This window comes from Salvelinus sp. IW2-2015, unplaced genomic scaffold, assembly GCF_002910315.2.
Source record: "Salvelinus sp. IW2-2015 unplaced genomic scaffold, ASM291031v2 Un_scaffold245, whole genome shotgun sequence".
Classification (NCBI taxonomy): Eukaryota; Metazoa; Chordata; class Actinopteri; order Salmoniformes; family Salmonidae; genus Salvelinus; species Salvelinus sp. IW2-2015.
The window spans coordinates 683870-711681 of NW_019942528.1; the positions used below are offsets into that span (position 1 = coordinate 683870).

The window sequence follows — 27812 nt, forward strand, 5'->3', positions numbered from 1 at the left end:
AGTAGTACTATAAAGTATTTTTACTTAAGTACTTTAGACCTCTGTATATCATTCCATTTTAATATTATACAGCATTATACTGTCCTATACTATGATATTGGTCATGCTTTTGTGGTGAAGTAGTAGTCTAATTTAAGTAGGTCCAAACATTCAACATTTGTCAATGTCAACTAATAACAATGTTAGCTGAGACTGGTGAGCCATCATGCAAAACGCTTTGTTCATCTTGCTTTTGGAGTTGTCAATTCAGCATTTCTTGCACGTTACGTGTTTCAAGCTTAATTTACACTGAATAGCCTTGAAATGTGAGATCTTATTTCGATTTCCCTTGAAGCAACTTTCCCGTCTACTCAGCTTATTTTCCGCGTGCGTCTCTCTCTGGGAACGCCTCGCGCACGAAGTGGATAGTGCGCAGCTTGGGGAGTGAGAAGTGCGAGCGCGCACGCTACTGGTAAATAGACCACTGAGTGACGCATTGATCCTTCCCTTGGCCATTGATCACTTTGCTCCTCTTCAAAATGCCCGGAGCACCCCGACTGAATCAGTGTGATGGGACATGGGAGGAGCGCGAGTTGACGAGCCTTCAGAAAAATGTGTTTGCCTCTGGAATGTTCTTTAATATAAAGGGGATCCCCGAAAGACAGGTATGTCATTTTGTTGTTGAGGTTTTGTTGTTTGTGGGGAGTCTAACTTTCTTAAATAGTGAACTGTGCTGTGGTTTCTATTGTGGTTTTGTATTGTGTCGCATTAACGTAAGTTTCAGCTCTTTGGCTTGGCACAACTCTTCTGAATATATTTTATTATCCATTATTACATTGATGTAGGAACGTTCTGAAGTACTTTTAATAATGTTATCTAGGTAAAAAGGACTAGATGAGTAAACCAATAACTTGTCAAATAATGTTGTTTTTATGTTGGATTGAATGGGTTTATAAAGCAAAGGGATTGTAGCATGGATCTGGGCCATCTATAATTGTAGTCAAAGTCATATTGTTTGAAGTCTCGATACATAATATCTCAACTTGGGTTCCAATGAATCCAATACTGTGGAACAATATCAAGGTATCATGTTCATTTAAGGCACTGTAATGTAAGCCTAAACACTATGATAAGGTATGTTTTATAAGATACATTTATTTGTGATAAATAAATGATATACTATTTGTTTGCTGAAAGCACAAAGATTTTTAGAACCAAAATGTATTGTGGAAGAAGTATTCATTCACACAATGTCTCAAACTCAGGCCAGAGTTTGCAAGTCGTGTGCAAATAGTTTTTTCTTCTTGATCTCTCAGTTTGAAACAGATATAGTATACCAATGCTGTGGTTTGTGCAAGTCACTGATGTTGGTATATTTGTGCAAGTCACTGATGTTGGTATATTGTTTTCTTGTGTAGTTGATGGATCTTCAGCCTGGAAATGACCTGAGCAAGCATTGAGAAGTGAACGCCTCCCCCTTCTCGTAAGGCTCCACCCATGCCACAGATCCACCATGCTGTATGGCCAGATCCTTCACAGGCGTGGTACAGACGAAAGCTTCCTCAACCTTAATGTGGGCGGCTTTAAGCAGCGCGTGGAGCGCAGCATCCTGCAGCGCTTCCCCAGGACCCGCCTAGGGTGCCTGTTGGGCTGCGTCTCCGAGGAGGCCATCCTGGAGCTTTGCGATGACTTCAGCCCCYCCGACAAGGAGTACTACTTTGACCGCAACCCACGTTTCTTCCGCTATGTCCTTAACTTCTACCACACGGGCAAGATCCACCTGATGGAGGAGCTGTGTGTCTTCTCCTTCAGCCAGGAGATTGAGTACTGGGGCATCAAGGCGCTCCACCTGGACTCCTGCTGCAGCAACAAGTTTCAGGAGCAGAGGGAGTTTGCAGAGGACAAGGACTGGGACCGGAGGAGTGATGAGCAACATCAGCAGTTTGGGAGCATTGACTCATCCATGGAGGATCTCTCAACTATAGACCAGGACTTGGAGAAGTTTGAGGGCACCTGGTGCTCGGAGGTCCGTAAGAACATCTGGTTGCGACTGGAGAACCCGGGCTACTCACGTTTGGCCAAGGTGATCGCCGTGGCCTCGCTGGCCATGGTGCTGACCTCCATCGTGGCCATGTGCATCCACAGCATTCCCGAGTTCCACCAGGTGGACCTCAATGACAAGGAGATTGAAGACCCAGTGCTGGCTATCTTCGAGGCTGTGTGCGTTGTCAGCTTCTCTGTGGAGTTCCTGGTGCGGCTTTCCGTGGCACCGTGTCCCCGGAAGTTCCTGAGTAACGTGCTCAACATCATTGACTTTGTGTCCATCGTGCCTTTCTACGCCACGTTGGCCTTTGAGATGGTGGACGAGGAGAACGAGGAGCTGGAAAACGTGGGGAAGGTGGTACAGATCCTGCGGCTGATGCGCATCTTCCGCATCCTCAAGCTGGCACGCCACTCAGCGGGGCTGCGCTCGCTGGGTGCCACGCTAAGGCATAGCTACCATGAGGTGGGCCTCCTGATGCTCTTTCTCTATGTGGGTATTTCCATCTTCTCCGCCCTCATCTACTTTGTGGAGAAGGAGTCAGAGGAGTCGGACATAACGACCATCCCTGTGGGCTGGTGGTGGGCCACTATTAGCATGACGACGGTGGGCTACGGCGACACCTGCCCAGTGACGGTGTTAGGGAAGCTAGTGGCAACCCTGTGCATCATCTGTGGGCTGCTGGTGGTGGCCCTGCCCATCACCATTATCTTCAACAAGTTCTCCATGTACTACCAGAGGCAAAAGGCCATGGATGCCGATCAGAGCAATTACGAGGCGGAGCAATGCAAAAATAACGACAGTAAGATCCCCGACCCCAGTATACCTTACTTTAATGTCGGGGACCTGTACACCCAAAAGATGAACTCATTCATCGGCAGTATCTCTGTCAGGAGCAGCGTCGGCAATGATAAGGACACAGACATCTCGAGTATCCAGGATGGAGAGACGACTTGTATCCTGAGGGGCACTTGAGAGCTCAACTTACTAGACTTAAACCCTTTCACATAGGTCATCCACAATTTATCTTCTTCACTTTTGGGCCAGTTTCTCAAGTTCCATGTGTAGTTCAGCTCTTCAATCTTTACATTACAGATCTTCTCCAGGTGTTCCTTGGTCTCCCACGGTTTAATTTACCTTGTGGGATCCATAAAAGGGACTGGAACAGTGGATGCTGACTTTCTTGGAGTGTGGACACAGTTGAGAGCGGGGAGGAGAAATAGGACCACCCTGCTTTCACCTGAGGCTTTTGAAATAGCTGTACATGGAAAAAAGCACTTTCCGGTTCTCAGGGTGAAAATAAGTGTGCTGTATCTCTCCACGTTCTTGTCCTTAGAGACTACGGTCCATTAGACCTAAGACTTGGCCTGTTTTGGATTAGTGACTTGAGGACCTATTTTAATGCTGAGCAGTATCTGTCAACATTTTGAATCAATACTTTTTATTTTTACATGGCAATCATATGGAATGAAATAGCCATGGTTTGAAACAAAATTACATTTAGCAATGTCTGGCAAGCATCTACTCAATGGCATGCTACTGCATTTCTCCTCTTCTATACTAATAGTAGAAAGCGACGACTGCATGTGTGCTTTAAGGATAAAGTCAGTATAGGGTGTCTATTGCAGTAATAAAGTATGACCTTTGAGATTTTATAGCTTTTATTTAAAATGTATTTAACTAGGCAAGTCAGTTAAGAGCAAATTCTTATTTACAATAACGGCCTAGGAACAGTGGGTTACTTGCCTTGTTCAGGGGCAGAACACCAGATTTTCACCTTGTCAGCTCAGGGATTCGATCTAGCAACCTTTCAGTGACTGGCCCAATGCTCTAACCACTAGGCTACTAGGCTACAAGTTTTCTTTAAAAAAATCATTGCATCAATCCAGAGTTCTCTGCTTCAGCTGTCAGTCAATTATGCAAGACCTGCACATAACCATCAGTTGTGGCACGATTACCTATTTTAGGTTATAAAATATCAGTTAGCCATGCCAGGAAAGGCACTTCTTAGCAAATATGACAGGCACACATACAGCACAAACATACAGATATATAGAATATTTGTTACACATTACTGTTTTATGCCCTGTGTGAATCTTATTGTCTTGAACACATTTTAACTTTACCAGAATTTCAACAATTTGACATTGTTCAAAGGTGCATAAAATATGATTTGCCTGTCTCTCTCAATCTCTCTTTTTTAATCCCCCTTTCTCATCCCTTCCATCTGATCTCCCTGAATGCACTCAGAGGGATGTCTCTCTCAGATTAAGACGTGTACATCAGATCGATCAGAGAGTGAAAGGCCAAACATTGGGGCTTGCGATCCAAGAATTATAATGTAATGCCCCGGCTAAAAGTGCTTTCCCAAATGCCCCAGGTAATCCAATTGATTTGTTCTCATTTTGGAGGGGATCATTGATCAAAGTGTCTCTACTGAATTCAAATCGCACATGTCGCAGCAGGTAACTTACCTACCCTTTGCAAATATAAATGTCATTTACAAGTGTCGTCAGTCAATTATGTTGTTTTCTCTGCTATTACTCTAAAACGTGGCTGTAATTGAGTTTGGTTTGTCCAAGTCTATATGTCTTTTGACGTTGCTTTTATAACACCTAGAATAGCAGATTATTAGTTAATCTGCAGAGACAGACATTTGTCTTCAGGTCTGCTCCAAGAAACATACAAATACAACAGTTTTAATGTCCCGAAAGCTCTGGCCATCAATGTACCTTGACTGTATTACCTACATTATACTGTCACTTTATGCACACCTTTTTATTTGCCTTAAAATGAAATTCCGGAACTATTTCATGAATGCAACAAAGATGTGACATTGAAAAAATTGCTAAGGTTACTGTGTGGTAGGCTCACATACAATGTGTATGTTTTTTCTTAGCATATGTTTAAAACATATCTATATTATCCACCACCATGCAGACCATTTGAAGTATAGACTGAATTTACCACAAGCGAAGCTGTTGAAATGAAACGGGCTTTTTTTGGTAGCAACCCGCAGTTAATAGGGATTGTTCAGCAGCCTGATACTGATATTTAAACAGATGTTTACATAGCACTGCAGAGTGTGTCATTACCCTTTATGAGATATTAATTATGTGACCTTTTATTGTAGACCTGACAGTTGGTTGATAATTGAGTGTCAACCAACCGTTATTGCCGTCCACATTATTATAATCAGAGCAATATAATTTACACTGTCCTCGTGACAGCTTTAATTTGACTATATGCGGTACACTTTTGACTAGATGTCGTGTAGTTGTAAATACAGCATGAACTGCATATACCCCCTTACCTAATACCGGCTAATGATTTTGTTATTCTGCTAGATAGCCATTTATTTTCATAAGCCATGGGACTGGTGCGTTGATTATCATGCATCATAATACAATTATTTGTTCATTTCTAACCCAGAATAATATTTTATATTATATTATTACTCATTAAGGCATTGTAAATGTTACATTTAAAGACATCGACAATTGCACAAAAGCCAGGCTCTAATGAAAAAAATTATATAAATGACTAACAACATGTCTTGAAAGAAAAACCCATGAGTGGTCACTATTGGCCCACTAGCAACAGCTGACTCATACCACCATGTCGAAGTAAAGGGGCATCATGCACCCCAAAAATCTGAGGGGTCACAAAGTACGTGAGAATGGCTTGGGGTTGGTCCGGAGAACAGAACAGATGAACCAGAATGATATTTACTCTCATGGGTCTCCCCCCCCCAAAAAAAGTTCTGAAAGCCACACTCCTACTAAGCCCCGCTTCCAGTTTAAAATGTATGTAGTTCTGTCCTTGAGCTGTTCTGCTCTAATGATGTTCTGTATCATGTCATTCTGTATTATATGTTTCATTTTATGTTTCATTGTCATTCTGTTTTGTGTGGACCCCAGGAAGAGTAGCTGCTGCTTTTGCAACACCTAATGGGGATCCTAACACAATACCAAATACCAGTCTTCTGATCTGACCCAGTGGATCATATCTCAATGACCCAACTGGCTGGGTCAAAAACAACCCAGTGTGTGTTCTGTCCACTATTTACCCAGCACTGGGTTGTTTTTAACCCAGCATTTTTTCAGTGTAAAGTGTCTGGAACTCTACTGGAGGGATGAGACACCGTTCTCCCATGAGAAATTCCATAATTTGGTGTTTAGTTGATGGTGGTGGAAAATGCTATCTCAGGCACCGCTCCAGAATCTCCCATAAGGGTTCAATTGGGTTGAGATCGGGTGACTGAGACATACACACACTTTAAACCCCCTATGCTCCTTTGAAACCGCTCTTTCAAAGTCACTGAGATCTCTTCTTCTAGCCACGGTAGCCAAAATATTGGTCAACTGGGAAGTTTTATACATGACCCTAAGCATGATGGGATGTTAATTGCTTAATTAACTCAGGAACCATACCTGTGTGGAAGCAACTGCTTTTCACACTTTGTACCCATTATTTACTCATCTGTTTCCTTTATTTTGGCAGTTACCTGTAGGTGTAACACATGGAAGTAATACGGTGAGCTCCAAAAGTATTGGGACAGTAACACATTTTTTGGTTCTTTACTCCAGCAGTTTGGATTTGATATTGTACAATGACTGAGGTTAAAGTGCACTGTCAGCTTTAATTTGAGGGTATTTTCATCCATATCTGGCGAACCGTTTTGAAATTACATAGTCCCTTATTTTAGGGGACCAAAAGTTTTGGGACAAATTCAATTATATGTGTATTAAAGTAATCAAAAGTTTTGTATTTGGTCCCATATTTCTAGCACACAATGATTATATAATTTGCGACTACAAACTTGTTGGATGAATTTGCTGTTTGTTTAATTTGTTTTTCAGATTATTTTATGCCTAATAGGAATGAATGGTAAATATTGTATTGTGTCATTTTGGAGTCACTTTTATTGAAAATAAGAATATTGTATGTTTCTGAACACTTCTACATTAATGTGGATGCTACCATGATTAAGGATAGTCCTGAATGAATCATGAATAATGATGATTGAGAAAATGAAAGACCCACAAATATCATATCCCCCCCCCCCAAAAAAATGCTAACACTCCCCGTTATTGTAATGGTGAGAGGTTAGCATGCCTTAGGGGTATGATATTTGTACATCTGTAACTTTTCTCACTCATCATTCATGATTCATTGCGTGCTAGGAACATGGGACCAAATACTAAACTTTTGAAGACTTTAATACACATACAGTGCATTTGGAAAGTATTCAGACCCCTTAACTGTTTCCAGATGTTGTTACGTTACAGCCTTATTCTAAAATGCATTAAATAGTTGATTTTTTCTCATCAATCTACACAGGTTGGATGGGGAGCGTCGCTGCACAGTTAAATTCAGGTCTCTCCAGAGATGTTCGATCGGGTTCAAGTCCGGGCTCTGGCTGGGCAACTCAAAGATATTCAGAAACTTGTCCCGAATCCACCCCAGTGTTGTCTTGGCTGTGTTCTTATGTTCGTTGTCCTGTTGGAAGGTGAACCCTCGCCCCAGTCTGAGGTCCTGAGCGCTTTGGAGCAGGTTTTCATCAAGGATCTCTGTACTTTGCTTCGTTCATCTTTCCCTCGATCTTGACTAGTCTCCCAGTCCCTGCCGCTGAAAGACATCCCCACAGCATGATACTGCTACCACCATGCTTCACCGTAGGGATGGTGCCAGATTTCCTCTAGATTTGACGCTTGGCATTCAGTCCAAAGAGTTCAATCTTGGTTTCATCAGACCAGCGAATCTTGTTTCTCATGGTCAAAGTCCTTTAGGTGCCTTTTGGCAAACTCCAATCGGGCTGTCATGTGCCGTTTACTGAGGAGTGACTTCTGTCTGGCCACTCTACCATAAAGGCCTGATTGGTGGAGTGCGAGTGATGCAGAGATGGTTGTCCTTCTGGAAGGTTCTCTCATCTCCATAGAGGAACTATGGAGCTCTGTCAGAGTGATCATCGGGTTCTTGGTCACCTCCCTGACCAAGGCCCTTCTCCCCCGATTGCACAGTTTGGCCGGGCGACCAGCTCTAGGAAAAGTCTTGGTGGTTCCAAACTTCTTCCATTTAGGAATAATGGACACCACTGTTTTCTTGGGGACCTTCAATGCTGCAGATGCTCCACCCTCATGGCTTGGTTTTTGCTCTGACATGCACTGTCAACTGTGAGACCTTATGTAGACAGGTGGGTGCCTTTCCAAATCATGTCAAATCAATTGAATGTACCACAGGTGGACTCCAATCAAACTGTAGAAACATCTCAAGGATGATCAATGAAACCAGGATGCACCTCAGCTCATAGCAAAGTGTCTGAATACTTATGTAAATAAGTTATTTCTGTTTTWWATTTTTACAAATTTTGCAAAACTTTAAAAAAAAATGTTTCACTTTGTCAATATGGGGTATTGTATGTAGATTGACGAGGAAAAGGGTTTATTTAATCCAGTTTAGAATAAGGTAGAGTTTAGGATAAAGTCAAGGGGTATGAAAACTTTCTGAATGAAGGTCCCAACACTTTTGGTCCCCTGAAATGGGGTGACTTTGTACAAGAAGTGCTAAAATTTCTAAACGGAGCCAAAACAACACCAAAAACATCACTGTCCCAATACTTTTGGAGCTCACTGTATGTAACTATGTGTATCTACACTGTAACTATCTGCCTAATATAACTACCATGCAAATATATTGTTTTTGCAAATACGTAGGCCACTTAGTAAACAGTGGGACCAAAAATACAGCTGAAAGAAGCATCATGTGTCTGTCATCCACTGCTAAATGACAGATTCTAAAAGCAGCATAAAAAGGAGACCAAATGAAATCTCCACAGAGACAATTCTGCCTCTGAGGCATTCCCTCTAGCTAGAGAGATATTGATTTTGTATCCACTGTTAATGTTTGGGAATTTGAGGCCCCACAGCATTTTACATGTCCTTTTGATTTGCCTCTGGTGGAGACGAGCGTGAGAAACAGACTTTGACTAAACGAAAATGCATGTTTAAGATGCACCAATAGTTCAGATGCCAGGTTGACAAACAGCCTCTCAAAGACATTTGAATGGAATGCTAAAGATAGCAAAAATAAATCAAGTGTCGATAAAGTTGGCATCAAAATCAATTCACTATACTCCCTTACACAAAATAACAGTTGCACATGTTTAGTAAATCAGGGCTAAAGAGTGGACACAGCTGGAAGAAAACACACGCTACATCAACATGCGCTCCATTGTGGTATAGTTAAAATAACTTATCATCTAGATTGAAACAGCCATTTACATGTAAATAAAAATGACATGTTACAAAGCCATCTGCTTTTCTCTATCTTGTTCCTGGTTCAAAAAATTGGAAAATAATTTTTTTMGGGGCAAATGTCTAACATGACTCAGATAAACAATGAATTGTGTTGATTTATTGCCATCCCACTCACTGACAAGCCTTTTTATCGTATGACAGCTCTTTCCCCGATTTTACAAGCAGCATGCTTGAGATATCCCACTAATGCAATAGATTAGACACCTGAAAGGATGGATCACAGGCTGATGGTTAAAACCTTTTCTCAATAGGGGGTGCTGTTTACACTTTGAAGATTTTTCGTTCCCAGATTAAACTGCCTCGTACTCAATTCTTGCTCGTACAATATGCATATTATTATTACTATTGGATATAAAACACTCTAGTTTCTAAAACCGTTTGAATTATTTCTCTGAGTGAAACAGAACTCATTCTGCAGCTCACTTCCTGTCAAGAAGTGAGATTTCTGAAATTGAGGTCTCTGTTCCAGGGTCGGTTTATAAATTCCCTTATAAGCTATGGGGCTACATGCACTGCATACACCTTCCCCTAGATGTCAGTAAGCGGTGAGACTTTGAATGGAGCGGATAGCACCATCTGGGGGAGTATAAAACCTCTTGGAACGGAAGTACCGACCTTTTCGACGAGGCGCCTGACGCATGAGGGAGACCGGCATGGCGTCTTCAAAAGCTTTCGGTTTAGCAGTTCTATATCTCCGGCTCTGATTTAATTAGTTTTTTGTCTTAAAAACTTCATACGGTAGTTAATTTAAACCGACTTATAGCAGTTTATTGCGATTTTCTGGAGTTTCTTTGTCAGGCGTTATCACGAGTTGGGCACCTCTCCGGTACATCGGCATTAGCAGCTAATTTCTACAGGAGTAGAGGACATCTTTCAACCAAAAGACGATTGTTCTGGACAAAGGACCACTTGCCCAAGATTCTGATGGAAGATCATCCAAAAGTAAGAGCTATTTATGATGTTAATTCGTATATTTGTGGAAAGATGTAAAATTATTAGTCCGCCATTGATTTAGGCATGGTCTCGCTGTAACGCACGCTGAATGTCGAGTAACGTTAATTTTAAAAATCTAACACAGCGGTTGCATTAAGAACTAATGTGTCTTTCATTTGCTGTCCAACCTGTATTTTTTTGTCAAGTTTACGATTAGTTATCGATTAGATTAGGTGCCTCTCCAAGATGGCGCCGGCCAGATTGCCTGAAATGTTGCTACTAATCACATTGTATAACCACGATTTGTGCTGCTAAATATGCACATTCTCGAACAAAACCTATATGCATTGTGTAATATGATGTTACAGGACTGTCATCTGATGAAGTATATCAAGGTTAGTCAAAAATGATATCTTTTGCTGGATTGTTACGATCGCTAACCTTTGCTACTGGTAAACGGCTTGTGTTTCCGGCTATTGTGGTAAGCTAATATAATGCTAAATTGTGTTTTCGCTGTAAAACACTTAAAAAAATCTGAAATATTGTCTGGATTCACAAGATGTTGGTCTTTCATTTGCTGTACGCTGTGTATTTTTCAGAAATGTTTTATGATGAGTATTTCGGTATTTGACGTTGGTCTCTGTAATTATTCTGGCTGCTTCGGCACTATTTCAGATTGCAGCTGCAATGTAGAACTGTGATTTATACCTGAAATATGCACATTTTTCAAAAAAAACATATGCTATACAATAAATATGTTATCAGACTGTCATCTGATGAAGTTGTTTCTTGGTTAGTGGCTATATATATCTTTATTTGGTCGAAATTGTGATAGCTACCTATGCAGGAAAAAAATGGTGGAAAAAAAAAGTTGTGTCTTTTGCTATCGTGGTTAGCTAATAGATTTACATATTGTGTCTTCCCTGTAAAACATTTTAAAAATCAGAAATGATGGCTGGATTCACAAGATGTGTATCTTTCATCTGGTGTCTTGGACTTGTGATTTAATGATATTTAGATGCTAGTATTTACTTGTGACGCTATGCTAGGCTATGCTAGTCAGCTTTTTTACTGTGGGGGGTGCTCCCGGATCCGGGATTGGGACCAATTAGAAGTTAAAGACTGTGTGGTTATAGGTTGTGCCACTCAATCCATAGGCATGAAGGCGATTCCAGAGTGTGTGAGCTAAGACCCATAGCAGCAAATACAGTATGTCAATGATGACATTGATGGCATCTGTTATTTTCTCTATTACGAACTTAAATCATCAAATTGAATACTGAATCAAATGCTACCTGACCGATTACACATGCAGGTGTACCAGGACCATGCACAGACCCTTTAGGGGGCAGGTTCTCAAAATGACAAAAAGGCTACTTTGGAGACTGGTGGGGCAAAAGGGCATGTGCTCTGCACAGGTACAGCCCTATCTGTGCATGTGCCTGTGGTGTACACTGCACAGCTGCACACATTTCCTTTGTTTCTTGTCTGTGTTTTTACCGTTACTCTTAGGTCCATTTTCAGTTGTCAAGTGACAACAGCCACAGATATTTCTTCAACAATTTCACTCCTTCGAGGTCTTGAGAACTATCCAGACACCTCTGACTTATCCCTTGATGGATAACGTTATCTGCCAACAAAGCTTGCGAGGGAAAATGGGCCGTCATGAGCTGAGAATACGATTCGGGTTTCATATGACACGGAATTCACCCCCGAAATGGAAAGTTAGCTTGTTTCCTATGGGGGGGGGGATCATAGCCAGGGGGCATACTGTGAGGTAGTTCTGCTATCTCTATTTTCTCTAATCGCAACAAAAAGCAATGTGAAGAGCATCTTCTTATTGCTGCATCTGACATTACACGTTACTGGATCGAAAAAAAATATGTGGGGTGATGTGAATGCTTTTGAACGACTGATTTTGTGACAAAATTTGGAGACTTTTGACAGCCGCCCAGTGCCCTTGAATTGTAACTCTGTGATGAAAGGGCCCTATAAAATAGGCCTGAATGAGTTTTAAATTACCAATAGTTGTGTGAATAGAAGTGTTCTTTCAAATGGCAAAAGCCTAACTGTCATTCAAGTCTATAAATATTGATTGAAATTGAGTATAAGAGGTACATCCCATTATTGAGTACTGTACAAAGGACACAAAACGTTACCTAATCAATTCAATCAAGTAAAAAATGACAACACATGAAAGAATGGGTCCCGGTCCAAAAATCTGCTGCTTCTCTTCCATCCAGCACCATTGAGGGATCGCCATCACAGTCTGGCATCCATCTTTATTTACATGGGCGTCACATCACCCACCCTGCATCTGATCTGATCATACCATTTGTCAATTAATAGACAAAGGGTCAACATTACAGAATTATTTGGCAACTCTACATTAGAAATGCCAATAAATGTTTTATATGGGCATGAAATTTCATTGTGACAGGAGGCTGCCATCAGCCATCCATCTCCCTAATTCTGTTATCATCAGTTACAAACACTTTAGATGGATACACACAAAATACAAAATCACTGGAATGAGGATTCAAAGATTTGTCAAAAATAGCACTGTGGAGAGAAATGTTGCTATAGAATTATATAAAATAAAACTATACGATTATACAAACAGGCTACCGGCAGTCCACACGTGTAACGGCATGGTTCAAGTCTATACACACTGACAAATATTGGATATATAACTAAATGAAATGTACATTATTACAATGGCTTTTGAGTTTTATACAAAGAGCATGTTGTCCACTGTTATTACATGCTAAGGTGAGGGAAATGGTATAGAATTGACACAGCTAGTGGGGATAATATCAGAAGAAAATAGTCAAACCGCTAAACAATTAAATGGCACAAACAGTGTCTGTGTAAACTGTTGGTTGCTTTCTTATTGAATTCTTAAATAAATTATACATTTGCAAAAGCTTTTTTTGACTGGTATTGTAAGTATTCACAGATATTTTTAGAATTCTTCAAGCTCTGTCAAGTTGGTTGTTGATAATCGCTAGACAGGAATTTATCAAGTTTTGAAATAGATTTCATGCCGATTTACAGTACCAGTCAAAATGCTTTTCCAACAGTCTTGAAGGAGTTCCCACATATGCTAAGCACTTGTTGGCTGCTTTTCCTTGACTCTGCGGTCCAACTCATCCCAAACCATCTCAGTTGGTTTGAGGTCGGGTGATTGTGGAGACCAGGTCATCTGATGCCCCACTCTATCACGGTTCTTCTTGGTCAAATAGCCCTTACACAGCCTGGAGGAGTGTTTTGGGTCATTGTCCTGTTGAAAAACAAATGATAGTCCCACTAAGCGCAAACCAGATGGGATGGCGTATCGCTCCAGAATGTGGTGGTAGCCATGCTGGATAAGTGTGCCTTGAATTCTAAATAAATGACAGACAGTGTCACCAACAAAGCACCCCCACACCATCACACCTCCTCTTCCATGCTTCACGGTGGGAACCACACATGTGGAGATAATCCGTTCACCTACTCTGCGTCTCACAAAGACACGTCGGTCAAATTTGGGCTCATCAGACCAAAGGACATATTTCCACTAGTCTAATGTCCATTGCTCGTGTTTCTTGGCCCAAGCATGTCTCTTCTTCTTATTGGTGTCCTTTTAATAGTGGTTTCTTTGCAGCAATTTGACCATGAAGGCCTGATTCACGCAGTCTCCTCTGAACAGTTGATGTTGAGATGTGTCTGTTACTTGAACACTGTGAAGCATTTATTTGGGCTGCAATTTCTGAGGCTGGTAACTCTAATGAACTTATCCTCTTGCAGCAGAGGTAACTCTGGGTCTTCCTTTCTTGTGGCGGTCCTCATGAGAGCCAGTTTCATCATAGCGCTTGATGGTTTTGCGACTGCACGTGAAGAAACTTTCAAAGTTCTTTACATTTTCCGTATTGACTGACCTTCATGTCTTAACTTCTCTAGGATAGGGGGCAGCATTTTCACGTTTGGATGAAAAGCATACCCAAATTAAACTGCCAGCTACTCATCCCCAGAAGATAAGATATGCATATTGTTAGTAGATGTGGATTGAAAACACTCCGAAGTTTCTAAAACTGTTTGAATCATGTCTGTGAGTTTAACAGAACTTATTTAGCAGGCGAAAACCCGAGGACAAACCATTCAGATTTGTTTTTGATGTCACTCTCTTTTCGAAGATATTTCATTGGGAAACCAGATTTCTAAGGGACCTGCTTGCAGTTCCTACCGCTTCCACTGGATGTCAACAGTCTTCAGAAATTAGTTGAGGGTTTTTCCTTTGTGTAATGAAGAAGTACGGCCATTTTGTCCTGTTAGATAGAGACGCATGACCAGAAAGCATGCTACAGATTGTTTTAATCCTGTATTGAACACAGATCATCCTGTCTTCAATTTTATCGATTATTAACGTTAAAAAATACCTAAAGTTGTATTACAAAAGTAGTTTGAAATTATTTGGCAAAGTTTACAGGTATCCTTTGAGATATTTTGTAGTCACGTTTGAGCAAGTTGGAAGCGGTGTTTTTCTGGATCAAACGCGCCAAATAAATGGACATTTTGGATATACAGTATATCGACGGAATTAATCGAACAAAAGGACCATTTGTGATGTTTATGGGACATATTGGAGTGCCAACAACAGAAGCTCGTCAAAGGTAAGGCATGAATTATATTTTTATTTCTACGTTTTGTGTCGCGCCTGCAGGGTTGAAATATGCTTATCTCTCTTTGTTTACAATGGTGCTAACTCAGATAATAGCATCGTTTGCTTTTGCCGAAAAGCCTATTTGAATTCTGACATGTTGGCTGGATTCACAACCAGTGTAGCTTTAATTTGGTATCTTTCATGTGTGATTTAATGAAAGTTTGATTTTTATAGTAATATATTTGAATTTGGCGCTCTGCATTTTTAGTGGCTTTTAGCCAAGTGGGACGTTAGCGTCCCACATATCCCAGAGAAGTTAAAGTAATGATGGTGTCACGCCCTGACCTTAGAGAGCCTTTTTATGTCTCTATTTGGTTTGGTCAGGGTGTGATTTGGGGTGGGCATTCTATGTTTTGTTTTTTATGATTTTGTGTTTCTATGTTTTGGCCGATTCACGGTCGGTTTGGTATGGTTTATTGTTTTTGTTGGCGTCATTCTAAAATAAAATTAATGTACGCTCACGACGCTGCACCTTGGTCTGCTTCCTCCAACGATGGCAGTGACAGAACTACCCACCACCAAGGGACCAAGCAGCGTGCGCCAACCTGGAGGACGAGCTGGACCGGGGAGGAGAGAATGGCGGGGGACAAGACCCGGTCACGGAAGCCCGAGAGGCAGCTCCTAAACCTTTTTTACGGGGGCACACGGGGAGATTGGCGGAGTCGGAGTTTAGACCTGAGCCAACTCCCCGTGCTTACCGTGGGGAGCATGTGACTAGTCAGGCACCGTGTTATGGGGTGATGCGCACGGTGTCTCGAGTGAGCATTCACAGGCCGGTGTGCTCTGTGCCAGCGTCCCGCATTTGCCGGGTGGTAGTGGGCATCCAGCCAGAACGGGTTGTGCCAGCTCTGCGCTCGAGTCCTCCAGTGCGCCTCCACGGCCCAGTGTATCCGGTGCCAGCGCCAAGAACCAAGCCTCCAGTATGTCTCCCCAGCCTGGTGAGTCCTGTGCCTGCTGCCAGAACCAGGCCTCTTGTATGTTCTCCCAGTCTGGTGAGCCTGTGGCAGCTCCACGTACAGACTGCCCATACGTCTCTCCTCCAGTGATGATCCATGGCAAGAAGGCTCCAGTGATGATCCATGGCAAGAGGCTCCAGTGATGGTCTATGTGCTACGAAGCACTCTCCAGTGATGATCCATGGCAATAAGCTCCAGTGATGATCCATGGCACGAAGCCTCCAGTGATGATCCATGGCACGAACCTCCAGTGATGATCCATGGCACGAAGCCTCCAGTGATGATACATGGCACGAATTCTCCAGTGAGGAGTCATGGCACGAAGCCTCCGACGACGGCCTCCAGTCCGGAAACTCCGGCGACGGTCTCCAGTCCGGGCCTCCGCGGCGGTCTCCAGTCCGGACCTCCGCGGCGGTCTCCAGTCCGGAGCCTCCAGCGGCGTCTCCAGTCCGGGGCCGCAACGAGGGGTCCCAGTCCGGGGACCGCATCGAGGGTGCCCAGTCCGGGCCCGCAGCGAGGGTGCCCAGTCCGGGGGGCCCGCAAGCGAGGGCTGCCCAGCTTCACACACCGGCCCCAACACGATCCACGAGGCTGCTGAGTCCACCGGGGCATGCGATCAGTGCCTTGCATAGATGCGATATCGCCTACTCCTATCTCGTCGGACCTGCCGCTCAGTTCTCTGTACTCGATGCACTCATTAAGGCGTCTGTGCATCAGCTCAATAAATCGACGTACCGCTCCTAAGCATCCATCCCTAGTCTCGCATCGAGCAGATAGCTCCTATCCGGGGAGCCCGTCAGCGAGGTGCCCAGTCCGGAAGCCCGCAGCGAGGGCCCAACGTCCGGACCTTTGTCCGCAGCGAGGTGCTCAGTCGGGGCCCGCAGCAGGGTTCCCAGTCCGGGGCCCGCAAGCGACGCGTCTCCAGCTGTACTTTTTTTTTGCCATTCATCCTTGGTCTACGGAGCTCCAGCGGCGGTCTCCAGTCCGGGGCCCGCAGCGAGGGTGCCCAGTCCGGGGCCAGCAGCTAGGGTGCCTAGTCCGGGGCCCGCAGCGAGGGTGCTCAGTCCGGGGCCCGCAGCGAAGGGTGCCCAGTCCGAGGCCAGCTGCGAGTGTCCCCAGTCTGGGGCCCGCAACGAGGGTCCCCAGTCCGGGGTCGACGACGAGGGTCCCCGCACCAGAGGTGCCACCAAAGTGGGGTGAGCCAGTGGTGAAGCGGGGTCTGCGTCCCGCACCTGAGCCGCCACCGCAGATAGATGCCCACCCAGACCCTCCCCTATAGGTTCAGGTTTTGCAGCCGGAGTCCGCACCTTTGAGGGGGGGGGGGTGTACTGTCACGCCCTGACCTTAGAGAGCCTTTTATGTCTTGTAGGAGTAACATGAGACACATGGATAACATATAAAGACATAGCTGAACATTAAAGTAACGAACCACATGTTCACGTTGATCATGAGACTGTGGTAATAGAGATCTACTAAGGGACGTCTTGGCCCTCTTATTTTCTCCATTGTGCTGACAGACTGACCAGACATATGGGCACCTAAGGCAACTGGACACTAATGATAGAAGAGACACATAGTCTGACAATTCCAATAAGCACACATACCAGAGAAATATGCCTAAGGCAACTGGATGCTAATGATAGAAGAGACATATAGTCTGACAATTCCAATAACACACATACCAGAGAAATATGCCTAAGGCAACTGGATGCTAATGATAGAAGAGACATATAGTCTGCCAATTCCAATAAAGACACATACCAGAGAACATGCTGAGGCATGGAGTTAAATACAGGGCTAAGTCATAGGCCTATAGGATAGATGGACATATATTATTTTTAAGACAAGCATGGGTCTGGCCACTATTATAATCTAACTGAAAGCAGATATGGGCGTTATTGGGCGTGAACAAGTAAGAAGCCTGAACTAAAAAGATAATGATGGCAGGAAGAATTAGGGGAAGTATGCTTATTTGCATATGGGGTGGACCCATATGCTATTTGTTGATATAGTAATGTGTGTACGCCGTACCGGGCACAATAAGCCGGAAGCGGCCGGTCTTGTGTGGTTATCCGCGGAACATGTGCCATGGATTGCTTTCATACACAATTGCTATATGTATTAACATTTTATTTGAGTTCACAAAGTTCTTGTTAAGAGTTATATAGTTTGAAGTGACTTTTTCCCGACAGTCGGTTAGCTATTTTTACCGGTCTCTCCGTCAGGGATGTGCATTTGTGGGTGGGTCCATATCTTGATATTGTTTTTGTACGTTTCTATGTATTTGTTTTACCTATCGTTTTTGTTACGAGTGATATGTTTCCTCAATCAGCGGAACAGCTGTCTTTAATTCGTTGTCTCCTGTATTGGAACCAATTACTTAATGGTAGCCCTTCTTCACCTCCTTCTCGTTGTGAGAGGAGTAGTTTCTTTGATTTGCGGCACCTATAGCCATCTTCAGCCAGTTCCATCGATGTCGGCTTTGCTATGTTATTATTGTTTTTTGTTTATGGCGTCGTAGTTCTAAATATACAAGAAATGATACGCTCATCACGCTGCACCTTGGTCCGCTTTTATCTTCCAACGAACGGCCGTGACAGCAATGGACTGTCGTTTTCTCTTTGCTTGTTGAGTCTTTCTTGCCATAATATGCTGACTTGGTCTTTTACCTAAATAGGGCTGTTTTTGTGTTCTCCCCTACATCTGCTAAATATGCGGTATCCAACCAAATTACATTTTAATTGATTTTGAAGGTGAATCTTTCTTTATGTTTAGTTTTTAACCTCTAATTCCTCCCAAAACCCGGATCCGCGGAGCACCCCCCACATTAAAAAAGCTGACTAGCATAGCCTAGCATAGCGTCACAAGTAAATACTAGCATCTATAAATATCATAAATCACAAAGTCCAAGACACCAGATGAAAGATATCACATCTTGAATCCAGCCATCATTTCTGATTTTTAAAAATGTTTTACAGAGGAAGACACAATATGTAAATCTATTAGGCTAACCCGACTTAGCAAAAGACACACACTTTTTTTACTCCACCAGTTTTTACTCCATCATAGCCATACACATTCGACCAAATAAAGATATAAATAGCCACTAACCAAGAAACAACTTCAAAGATGCAATACAGTCTGATAACATATTTTTGTATAGCATATGTTTTTTTTGAAAAATGTGCATATTTCAGGTATAAATCACAGTCTACATTGCAGCTGAAATCTGAAATAGTGCCGAAGCTGCCAGAATAATTACAGAACCGACGTCAAATACCTAATTACTCATCTTAAAAACATTTCTGAAAAAATACACCGACCGTACAAGCAATGAAAGCCCAACCATCTTGTGAATCCAGCCAATATGTCAGATTTTTTAAGTGTTTTACAGCGAAAACACAATATAGCATTATATTAGCTTAGCACAATTAGCCAGAAACCACAAGCAAATTTACCAGCAGCACAGGTTAGCGATCGTAACAATACAGCAAAAGATATATACTTTTTACTAACCTTGATATACTTCGTCAGATGACAGTCCTGAACATCATATTACACAACATATAGGTTTTGTTCGAAAATGTGCATAATTTAGCAGCACAAATCGTGGTTATACAATGTGATCATGGGCAACAGGTCATGCATTCTGGCCGGCGCCATCTTGGAAAGGCACCAAGTTTACGATTATATTATCGATTAGATTGACAAAAAAATACAGGTTGGACAGCAAATGAAAGATGCATTAGTTATTAATGCCAACCGCTGAGTTAGATTTTAAAATTAACGTTACTGAAATTACAGTGTGCGTTACAGCCAGACTAGTGCCGCAATAATGGCGGACAAATGCGTTTACATTTTTCCACATAAATACAGAATAACATCATAAATAGCTCTTACTTTTGACGAGCCTTCCACAGAATCTTGGGCAAGGTGTCCTTTGTCCAAAAGAATCGTTGCTTGGTTGTAAAACGTCGTCTTCAACTTCGGAATTAGCACGAACAATAGCTATGTGGCCACAACATGTCCAAATCCCAAAACGCAATACTAAGGAAATTCCGAAAATAAGCAATATACTCGCATAAAACTGATATAACTCGGTTTAAATAACTTCGTTATGATTTTCTAACACCTATATCGAATTAAATTACAGACGGATATTAGCTAAGGCCGATAACTGAGCGTTCAAAATGCCATCTTGAGGTCTTGCTTTGCGCAATGACGAACGACGAAAAGAGAGCTCACTTCGTGTCCTTGGCCTTTTATAAGTCTTGAGAACTACGTAGACACTCCATTCACTTCTCATTGGTTACTGACATCCAGGGAAGGCGGGTGCAGTTCATGTCGACCCATAGGATACATACAGAGCTTTAAACTGATCTGAGAACAGAGCCTCGTTTTCAGACCTTCGCAGTTCCTGTCATGGATTTCGCTGCAGAAAGAGTTCTGGTTCACCCACAGACATAATTCAAACGGTTTTAGAAACTAGAGATTGTTTTCTATCCAATAGTAATAATAATATGCATATTGTACGAGCAAGAATTGAGTACGAGGCAGTTTAATTTGGGAACGATAAATGTCCAAGTTGAAACAGCACCCCCTGTAGTGTCAAGTTAACCAAATTAAACGAAAAACAATCATTCTGTTTTTTAAATTGACAACAATATTTCTTAATAGGATCGGGTCAGAAGCATGAAATCATAAATTACATTTCTCATTCCATGAGCATAAGGCAGTGTGTGTGCACGCAGGGCTCAGCAGGAGGCATGGATGTTTGTCCTATCCATACACACATTGCAGTCACATTTCGAAAATGCCCTGCATGTTCGATCCATGGATATTTGGACATTGCCAAACGTTATAATATTAGTCAATCATCGCTGTTGATATGGCCTGTTAGTGACAAACGAACAGGCAGATAGCCTAGGCTACAGGTGGACACCAAGGACAGCGATCGGAATTCCCGCGATTTGACAGTTAGGTCTAACAGATGAAAGTGGAAGATGCACATTTTTTTTACAAAATGGTAAATGAAAAACAATAAGCAGTATATTGTAATAACAGACTTTCATTCAATGGGCATCACACATTGGGCTTATGAGTCCAAACTTTTCACAGAAGCTGCATGGACAAAGAAAGAAACTGTTGACTGTTTTGCTGCTCGTGATATTTTTATAAAAAACATTGGTTAAATGCTACTGATTAGGCTACCATGCGCCTCCCCTGGCAAAATCGATGCCATAAACAATTGCATTGGGACAGGACAGGACCGCCCCCACTCCTAAAAACCAATGAGGAGATGGGAGACTTGGTTCAAAGATTGCAGGACATGGTTCAAAGATTGAACCAAGTTCTGTTTTAGCGCCTGGCTACGCAGAAGCTCGCGAGCAGTGTGGATGAAATTATTGAATAGCGTGTAAATTTACGCGGGCAGTGTGGTCAGCATGTACTGTAACATGCTGACCACACTGCTCGTGTTGCAAAACAAATGTACACATACATGTTTTACATTCATTGCGTGCCACAGCGAGCATCTGCATGGCCAGGTGCTAAAATAGAAATAGGTTCTATTTGTGACGCTCAAGTCACAATTGGTTTTTAGGAGCATATACCCACGTGGGTGATTGAAAGATGAACTGACGTCCACACTCCAGTCGGTTGTAGTAATGCACCGTAAAGTTGGTTGCCAACCACCATATAAAGTCCAAAGAAGTAAAAAAGAAGCCTGAGGAAGGAGCAGAGATATCTGTGGACTAATTGTCGGAGTAGAGGACCTTGTGCATTTCAGGTAAAATAACAACCCAATGTGTATATCCCAGGACAAATTAGCTAGCAACAGCAAGCTAGCTAGCTAAATTGCCATACTTGTGTAATGCTTTTCGACCTGTCCCCAAATTAATATAATTGGTTCAGTTTGTTTTGATATTTCAACCTGCGTGTCCTGATCGTGTCTGGTGTTGGGGTACAAAATCAACATGCACGCGATGGCGCACACGCAGGCGCACGTATGGTTTGGTCAGCATGTTAGACAGGTATAGCAGAGCGCTGGCTTTTACAAGTTGAAATTGCCAAAGAGCGTGCTTTTGACACTAGTGCCGCCTTAACGCCAGCCAAAAATAAGACCTTATGTTTCAAAGTGCAGAGGATTTTGTCTGGACAGAGATGGAAGTGAGGCTGAGGTTTAGCTGGGCAACATGCCACATTGCCTTAAAAGCATTGTCATCAGAAGCGCCAGTGCCCTCCTAGAATCAATATTTGAAATGTAAGGTTATCCATTATTCAAGAAATGAAGGCTGGTCAATTTCAGGGATCCTTATGACTGTACTCAAAGAGAATACATTTTTCTAATTGAATAGTGTCTTTAAATTATAGCTTGAATTTCAAATATTGCATGTCTGGTTGAGAATTGGACAGGACCAAATGATCTTCAATACATAAATTGTGTGGAACATGGATTTCATACCTCACCTGTGTGCAGCATGGATATACAGTACCAGTTAAAGGTTGACACACCTACTCATTCAAGGCTTTTTCTTTATTTTTACTAGTTTCCACATTGTAGAATAATAGTGAAGACTTAAAAACTATGAAATAACACATATGGTATCACGTAGTAACCAAAAAATATATTTTATATTTGAGATTATTCAATGTAGCTACCCTTTGCCTTGATGACAGCTTTACACACTCTTGGCATTGGTTACTCCTCCACCAAACTTTACAGTTGGCTCTACTCATCGTTGGACTGCCAGATGGTGAAGCGTGATTCATCACTCCAGAGTATGCGTTTCCACTGTTCCAGAGTCCAATGTCGGCGGGCTTTACACCACTCCAGCCGACGCTTGGCATTGTGCATGGTGATCTTAGGGTTGTGTGCGGCTGCTCGGCCAAGGAAACACATTTCATGAAGATCCCGACGAACAGTTATTGTGCCGATGTTGCTTCCAGAGGCACTTTAGAACTCGGTGGTGAGTGTAACAACCGAGAACAGACAATTTTACACGCTACGTGCTTCAGCACTTGGCGGTCTCGTTATGTGAGCTTGTGTGGCCAACCATTTCGCGGATGACCCGTTGTTGCTCCTAGACGTTTCCACTTCACAGCACTTACAGTTGACCTGTGCAGCTCTAGCAGTGCAGAAATTTAAGGAACTGACTTGTTGCAAAGGTGGAATCCTATGACGGTGCCACGTTGAAAGTCACTGATCTCTTCAGTATGGCCATTCTATGTGCCAATGTTTGTCTATGGAGATTGCATGGCTGTGTGCTCGATTTTATACACCTGTCAATAACGGGTGTGGCTGAAATAGCCGATATCCACACATTTGAAGGGGTGTCCATATACTTTTGTATTCATAGTGTATGTACAGTATATTGTGCATATAAAGAATTAGATATTTCGCCATAATACAGTATTTAGCCATTTATTAAAAAGCCCGGCTCAAGACCACTTTGCTTAACATTTCCTTGTAGCGAGTCATCATAACATCCTATTTACAACTGGATAATTGTGCTTTGATGGATTCGGACTTCAACCGGTGATAAAATAATTGTCATAGAAAGTGGAATCTAGTTACATTTGTAAAACATGTATTGATTGATTTTGGAACGAGACCAAAGAAAAACAGCATTGTCATTTTATCACTACCGACAGTGGAGATGATATTGTATCCCTTAGTTTTAAATAAGAATTGTGCAGGAGATTGATTAGCATCAACCACATCCATATTAATAATAAACATGCACAAAATTCGGCTTTGACAGAGAAATTCCTCTCTTGCAAACCTCTAATCAATAATTGAAAATAGTTTGGAGTGGACCTTACATCACCAGCTACAATCTAGCTTATTGTGTCATTAGTTTTATAGAAAATGTCACATTATAGCTAAATTAAATTACTGCTGCTCCCACGAGAGCCTCTTGTGAACAGTAGACACACACTTTCAATATAAAGTTTGGTGATCAGGAGGTGGTCTAATCCAATCAAATGTTGGCAAACCAGCAGGGCTGATTGGTATTCCCCTTGTCATGTTCTTTAGGAAATTAGTATGATTGGGTAGTGAATGAAAGCAGGGGTAGTTGCTGATACTCTCACTAACTGATCCAGGAACAGCTGATTTATAACCCACCACCTGGGCCATGTTTAGCACGGTACAACCATAGAGATTAAATTAATATTGTAACCTGATCGGACTTTATATACAGTGCATTCCTTTTCCACATTTTGTTACCTTACAGCCTTATTCTAAAATTAATTAAATAGTTTTTCCCTCATCAATCTGCGCGAAATTCAAAGATATTTTTTAGAAATATGTAACTTTCACACATTCCCAAGTGCAATACACCAAATGAAAGATAAACTTCTTGTTAATCTACCCATCGTGTCCGATTTCAAAAAGGCTTTACAGCGAAAGCACAAAATATGATTGTTAGGTCAGAGCCTAGTCACAAACACACACACAGCCATTTTCCAGCCAAAGAGAGGAGTCACAAAAAGCAGAAATATAGATAAAATGATTTACTAACCTTTGATGATCTTCATCAGATGACACTCATAGTACTTCATGTTACACAATACATGTATGTTTTCTTCGATAAAGTGCATATTTATATCCCAAAATCTCAGTTTACATTGGCGCGTTACATTCAGTAATGTTTTTGCTTCAAAAAAATCCGGTGATTTTGCAGAGAGCCACATCAATTTACAGAAATAATCATAATAAACATTGATAAAAGATACAAGTGTTATTCACAGAATTAGAGATATACAGTACTTATCCTTAACTTCTTTGGGGTACCCCCCCTTCTTCTCAATTTCCGCCTAAAGACATACCCTAATCTAACTGCCCGTAGCTCAGGCCCAGAAGCAAGGATATGATATTGGTATCATTTCAATTTTGTGGAAATGTGAATTGAATGTAGGAAAATATAACACAATAGATCTGGTAGAAGAAAATACAAGGAAATAAACATACGTTTTCTGTTTTTTATTGTTGCTGCATCATCTTTCAAATGACCAAGAACAGCCAAACATACAGATAGGATGCTGTGGATGATTTGAATGAAGAACATAAAAGATGGCAACAATAGCTGAGCAAAGTTTTAGACAGATAACTTCAGAAATGAGCGAGCTACATGACATTGAGCATGAAGTTACCCAGGTGTCCCACACAAATGTACCCAAATGTACCCAAGTGGCCGAATTGGTACAGTGATACATTTTGAAGGAAAGAACTATATACAAAATACATACATGCTATTCCAACACACCCCCAAAAAATAAATAAATATATATATATGAAAAAAATATTAAAAAAATAATAATAATAAACAAACAAATAAAAAGGGTAACTATTTACACATGTTCTATTTACAGTATTGTGAAGACCCTCAGTCCTCTACACAATATTGTGCTGCTGGTGCCATGGCCCATAGCAGTCTCTTTCTGCTGTAAAGCAGAGGCTTACTGAACAGGTGGTGCAGGTGATGGGGCATTTCCTGTGACAAAGCACACAATGACACCTCCCTACTGTGCCCTTTTTGCCCTGAGGCACATTCATGCCTGCAGAGATGAATCTGGGKAGGTGAACACCACTGGTTGACGGAGCAGAAGGTGCTGCAGTGAACTTGCTGTAGCTAGCAAGCTCCTGGATGAGCAGCTCCCTGAAGGCTAGCTGTGAGATGGGGGGCTGTCTCTATCAATTTCCTCTATAATTTGGGTTAAATCTGTATACCTAGACTTTGTTTTAGCTTCTCCTGATTTATTCGCCATTATTTAAATATATAAACTTGTTGAAYATGCTATTGAATATGTACTGCTATGCGTAACACTCGTGGCTCCGTCAAGTAGGATTTGCAATGGCGAATGAACCTCTTTTACGCCAGAGTTTACGACAAAAGCTGGTCTTCAAACGTATAACCATTACATATTGCTGTTTACCTCAGATCATTGACTATCTTCCAAGCTAGATTTCAAGATGATCAGTGGTCATTGGGCGAAAATACAGTCAATCAACGATAGACTCGTCCTACCATTGGTGCGCAATGAGGTCATTGATTGGTGTCTTCAAATCGGTTTGTTTCGGTCAATACGTCCCGGGAAAAGTGCCATCATGTATGGTTGTGTTAGTAACAACCAGAGGATTGCAATGAAACCAACCATGACTGGATAAACGTTTGTTTAGTGTGTATAATTACCACGAACGCTTCGTCCAAAGTTGAATGAGACGGAAATCACGACGCAACCGGTTTACAAATGTTTCGTGTTAGGCTCTAAAAATGGATTTTATCAAACAAAACGAACATTCACTGTGTAGTTAGTAGGACACTTGGCATTGCCACCTTCAATGGTAAGCAATTTATTTTATTGTTATTTCTGACTTTCGTGATGCTAATGCTTGGTTGGAAAATGCTAGTAATACTTGTGTGTGTGGGGCGCCGTCCTCAGAAAATCCCATGTTTGCTTTTGCAGTAAACCTTTTTGAAATCTGACACAGCGGCTGGATTAATAAGACGTTCATCTTTTAAATGATGTAAGATACATGTATTGAATGTGTATAAATGTTTAATACAACGAATGGTGTATTTAAAATGTTAGCTCTCTGCAGTTTCACCGGATGTTGGCCTGGTGGGACGTTAACGTCTCACCTACCCTAGAGAAGTTAATGCAACCGCTGTGTCAGATTTAAAAAAAACTTCACGGAAAGAGCAAACCATGCAATAATCTGAGTACGGCGCTCAGACGACAAAAGCAAAGCCAAACACATTTCCGCCATGTTGGAGTCAACAGAAGTCAGAAATAGCATTATAAATATTCACTTACCTTTGATGATCTTCATCCGAATGCACTCCCAGGAATCCCAGTTCCACAATAAATGTTTCATTTGTTCGATAAAGTTCATAATTTATGTCCAAATAACTCCTTGTTGTTAGCGCGTTCAGCCCAGTAATCGAAATTCATGACGCACGAGCAGACGAAAAGTCAAAAAGTTCCGTTACAGGCCGTAGAAACATGTCAAACGAAGTATAGAATCAATCTTTAGGATGTTTTTAACATAAATCTTCAATAATGTTCCAACCGGAGAATTCCTTTTGTCTTCAGAAATGCAATGGAACTCATGCTAACTCTCACGTGAACGTGCATGGCCAGCGCATGGTCAGCTCATGGCAGACCTCACTCAATCCCCTCTCATTCGCCCCCACTTCACAGTAGAAGCATCAAACAAGGTTCTAAAGACTGTTGACACCTAGTGGAAGCCTTAGGAAGTGCAATTTGACCCCATAGACACTGTGTATTCGATAGGCCAAGAGTTGAAAAACTACAAACCTCAGATTTCCCACTTCCTGGTTGGATTTTTCTCAGGTTTTCGCCTGCCATATGAGTTCTGTTATACTCACAGACATCTTTCAAACAGTTTTAGAAACGTCAGAGTGTTTTCTATCCACATCTACTAATAATATGCATATATTAGTAACTGGGACTGAGTAGCAATCAGTTTACTCTGGGCACGCTTTTCATCCAAATGTGAAAATGCTGCCCCCTAGCCCAAACAGGTTCTAACAAGGAAAACAAACAATACTACAGTGTTAGATGACAATAAATGACAAGTAATCAAGGTAGTAATGAAGTCCAGGTGTGACTAATAATGGGGCGTACAGTAGGTGTGTGTAATAATGGTTGCCAGGTGTGAGTAGTGATGGGTTGCCAGGACATGTGGCCAGCCAAGGGGTGAGGAGCGGGCCAGTCCGGACGGCAAAGGTGGAAATCTCAGTATCTCAGTATTTATCAGAAAGGGATTGGATGGTGAATACCTTGGTGTCCAGCGGCGAGGGATGTGTGCCCAGGTCAACAGCCAATCTTTCACCTCTGTGGGGACGTAGATG

At 42.0% G+C, this 27812-nt stretch overlaps 1 protein-coding gene across 1 annotated transcript; it reads left to right on the forward strand.

Annotated features, from left to right (window-relative positions):
• The first annotated feature begins 512 nt into the window (after positions 1-512).
• On the forward strand, positions 513-4570 carry LOC112068220 (delayed-rectifier potassium channel regulatory subunit KCNS3-like). The gene is made up of 2 exons (XM_024135315.2): positions 513-644; positions 1398-4570. The coding sequence occupies exon 2, from the start codon at positions 1493-1495 to the stop codon at positions 2993-2995; it is 1503 nt and encodes a 500-aa protein (XP_023991083.1). The 5' UTR covers positions 513-644; positions 1398-1492; the 3' UTR covers positions 2996-4570.
• The last annotated feature ends 23242 nt before the right edge of the window (positions 4571-27812 follow it).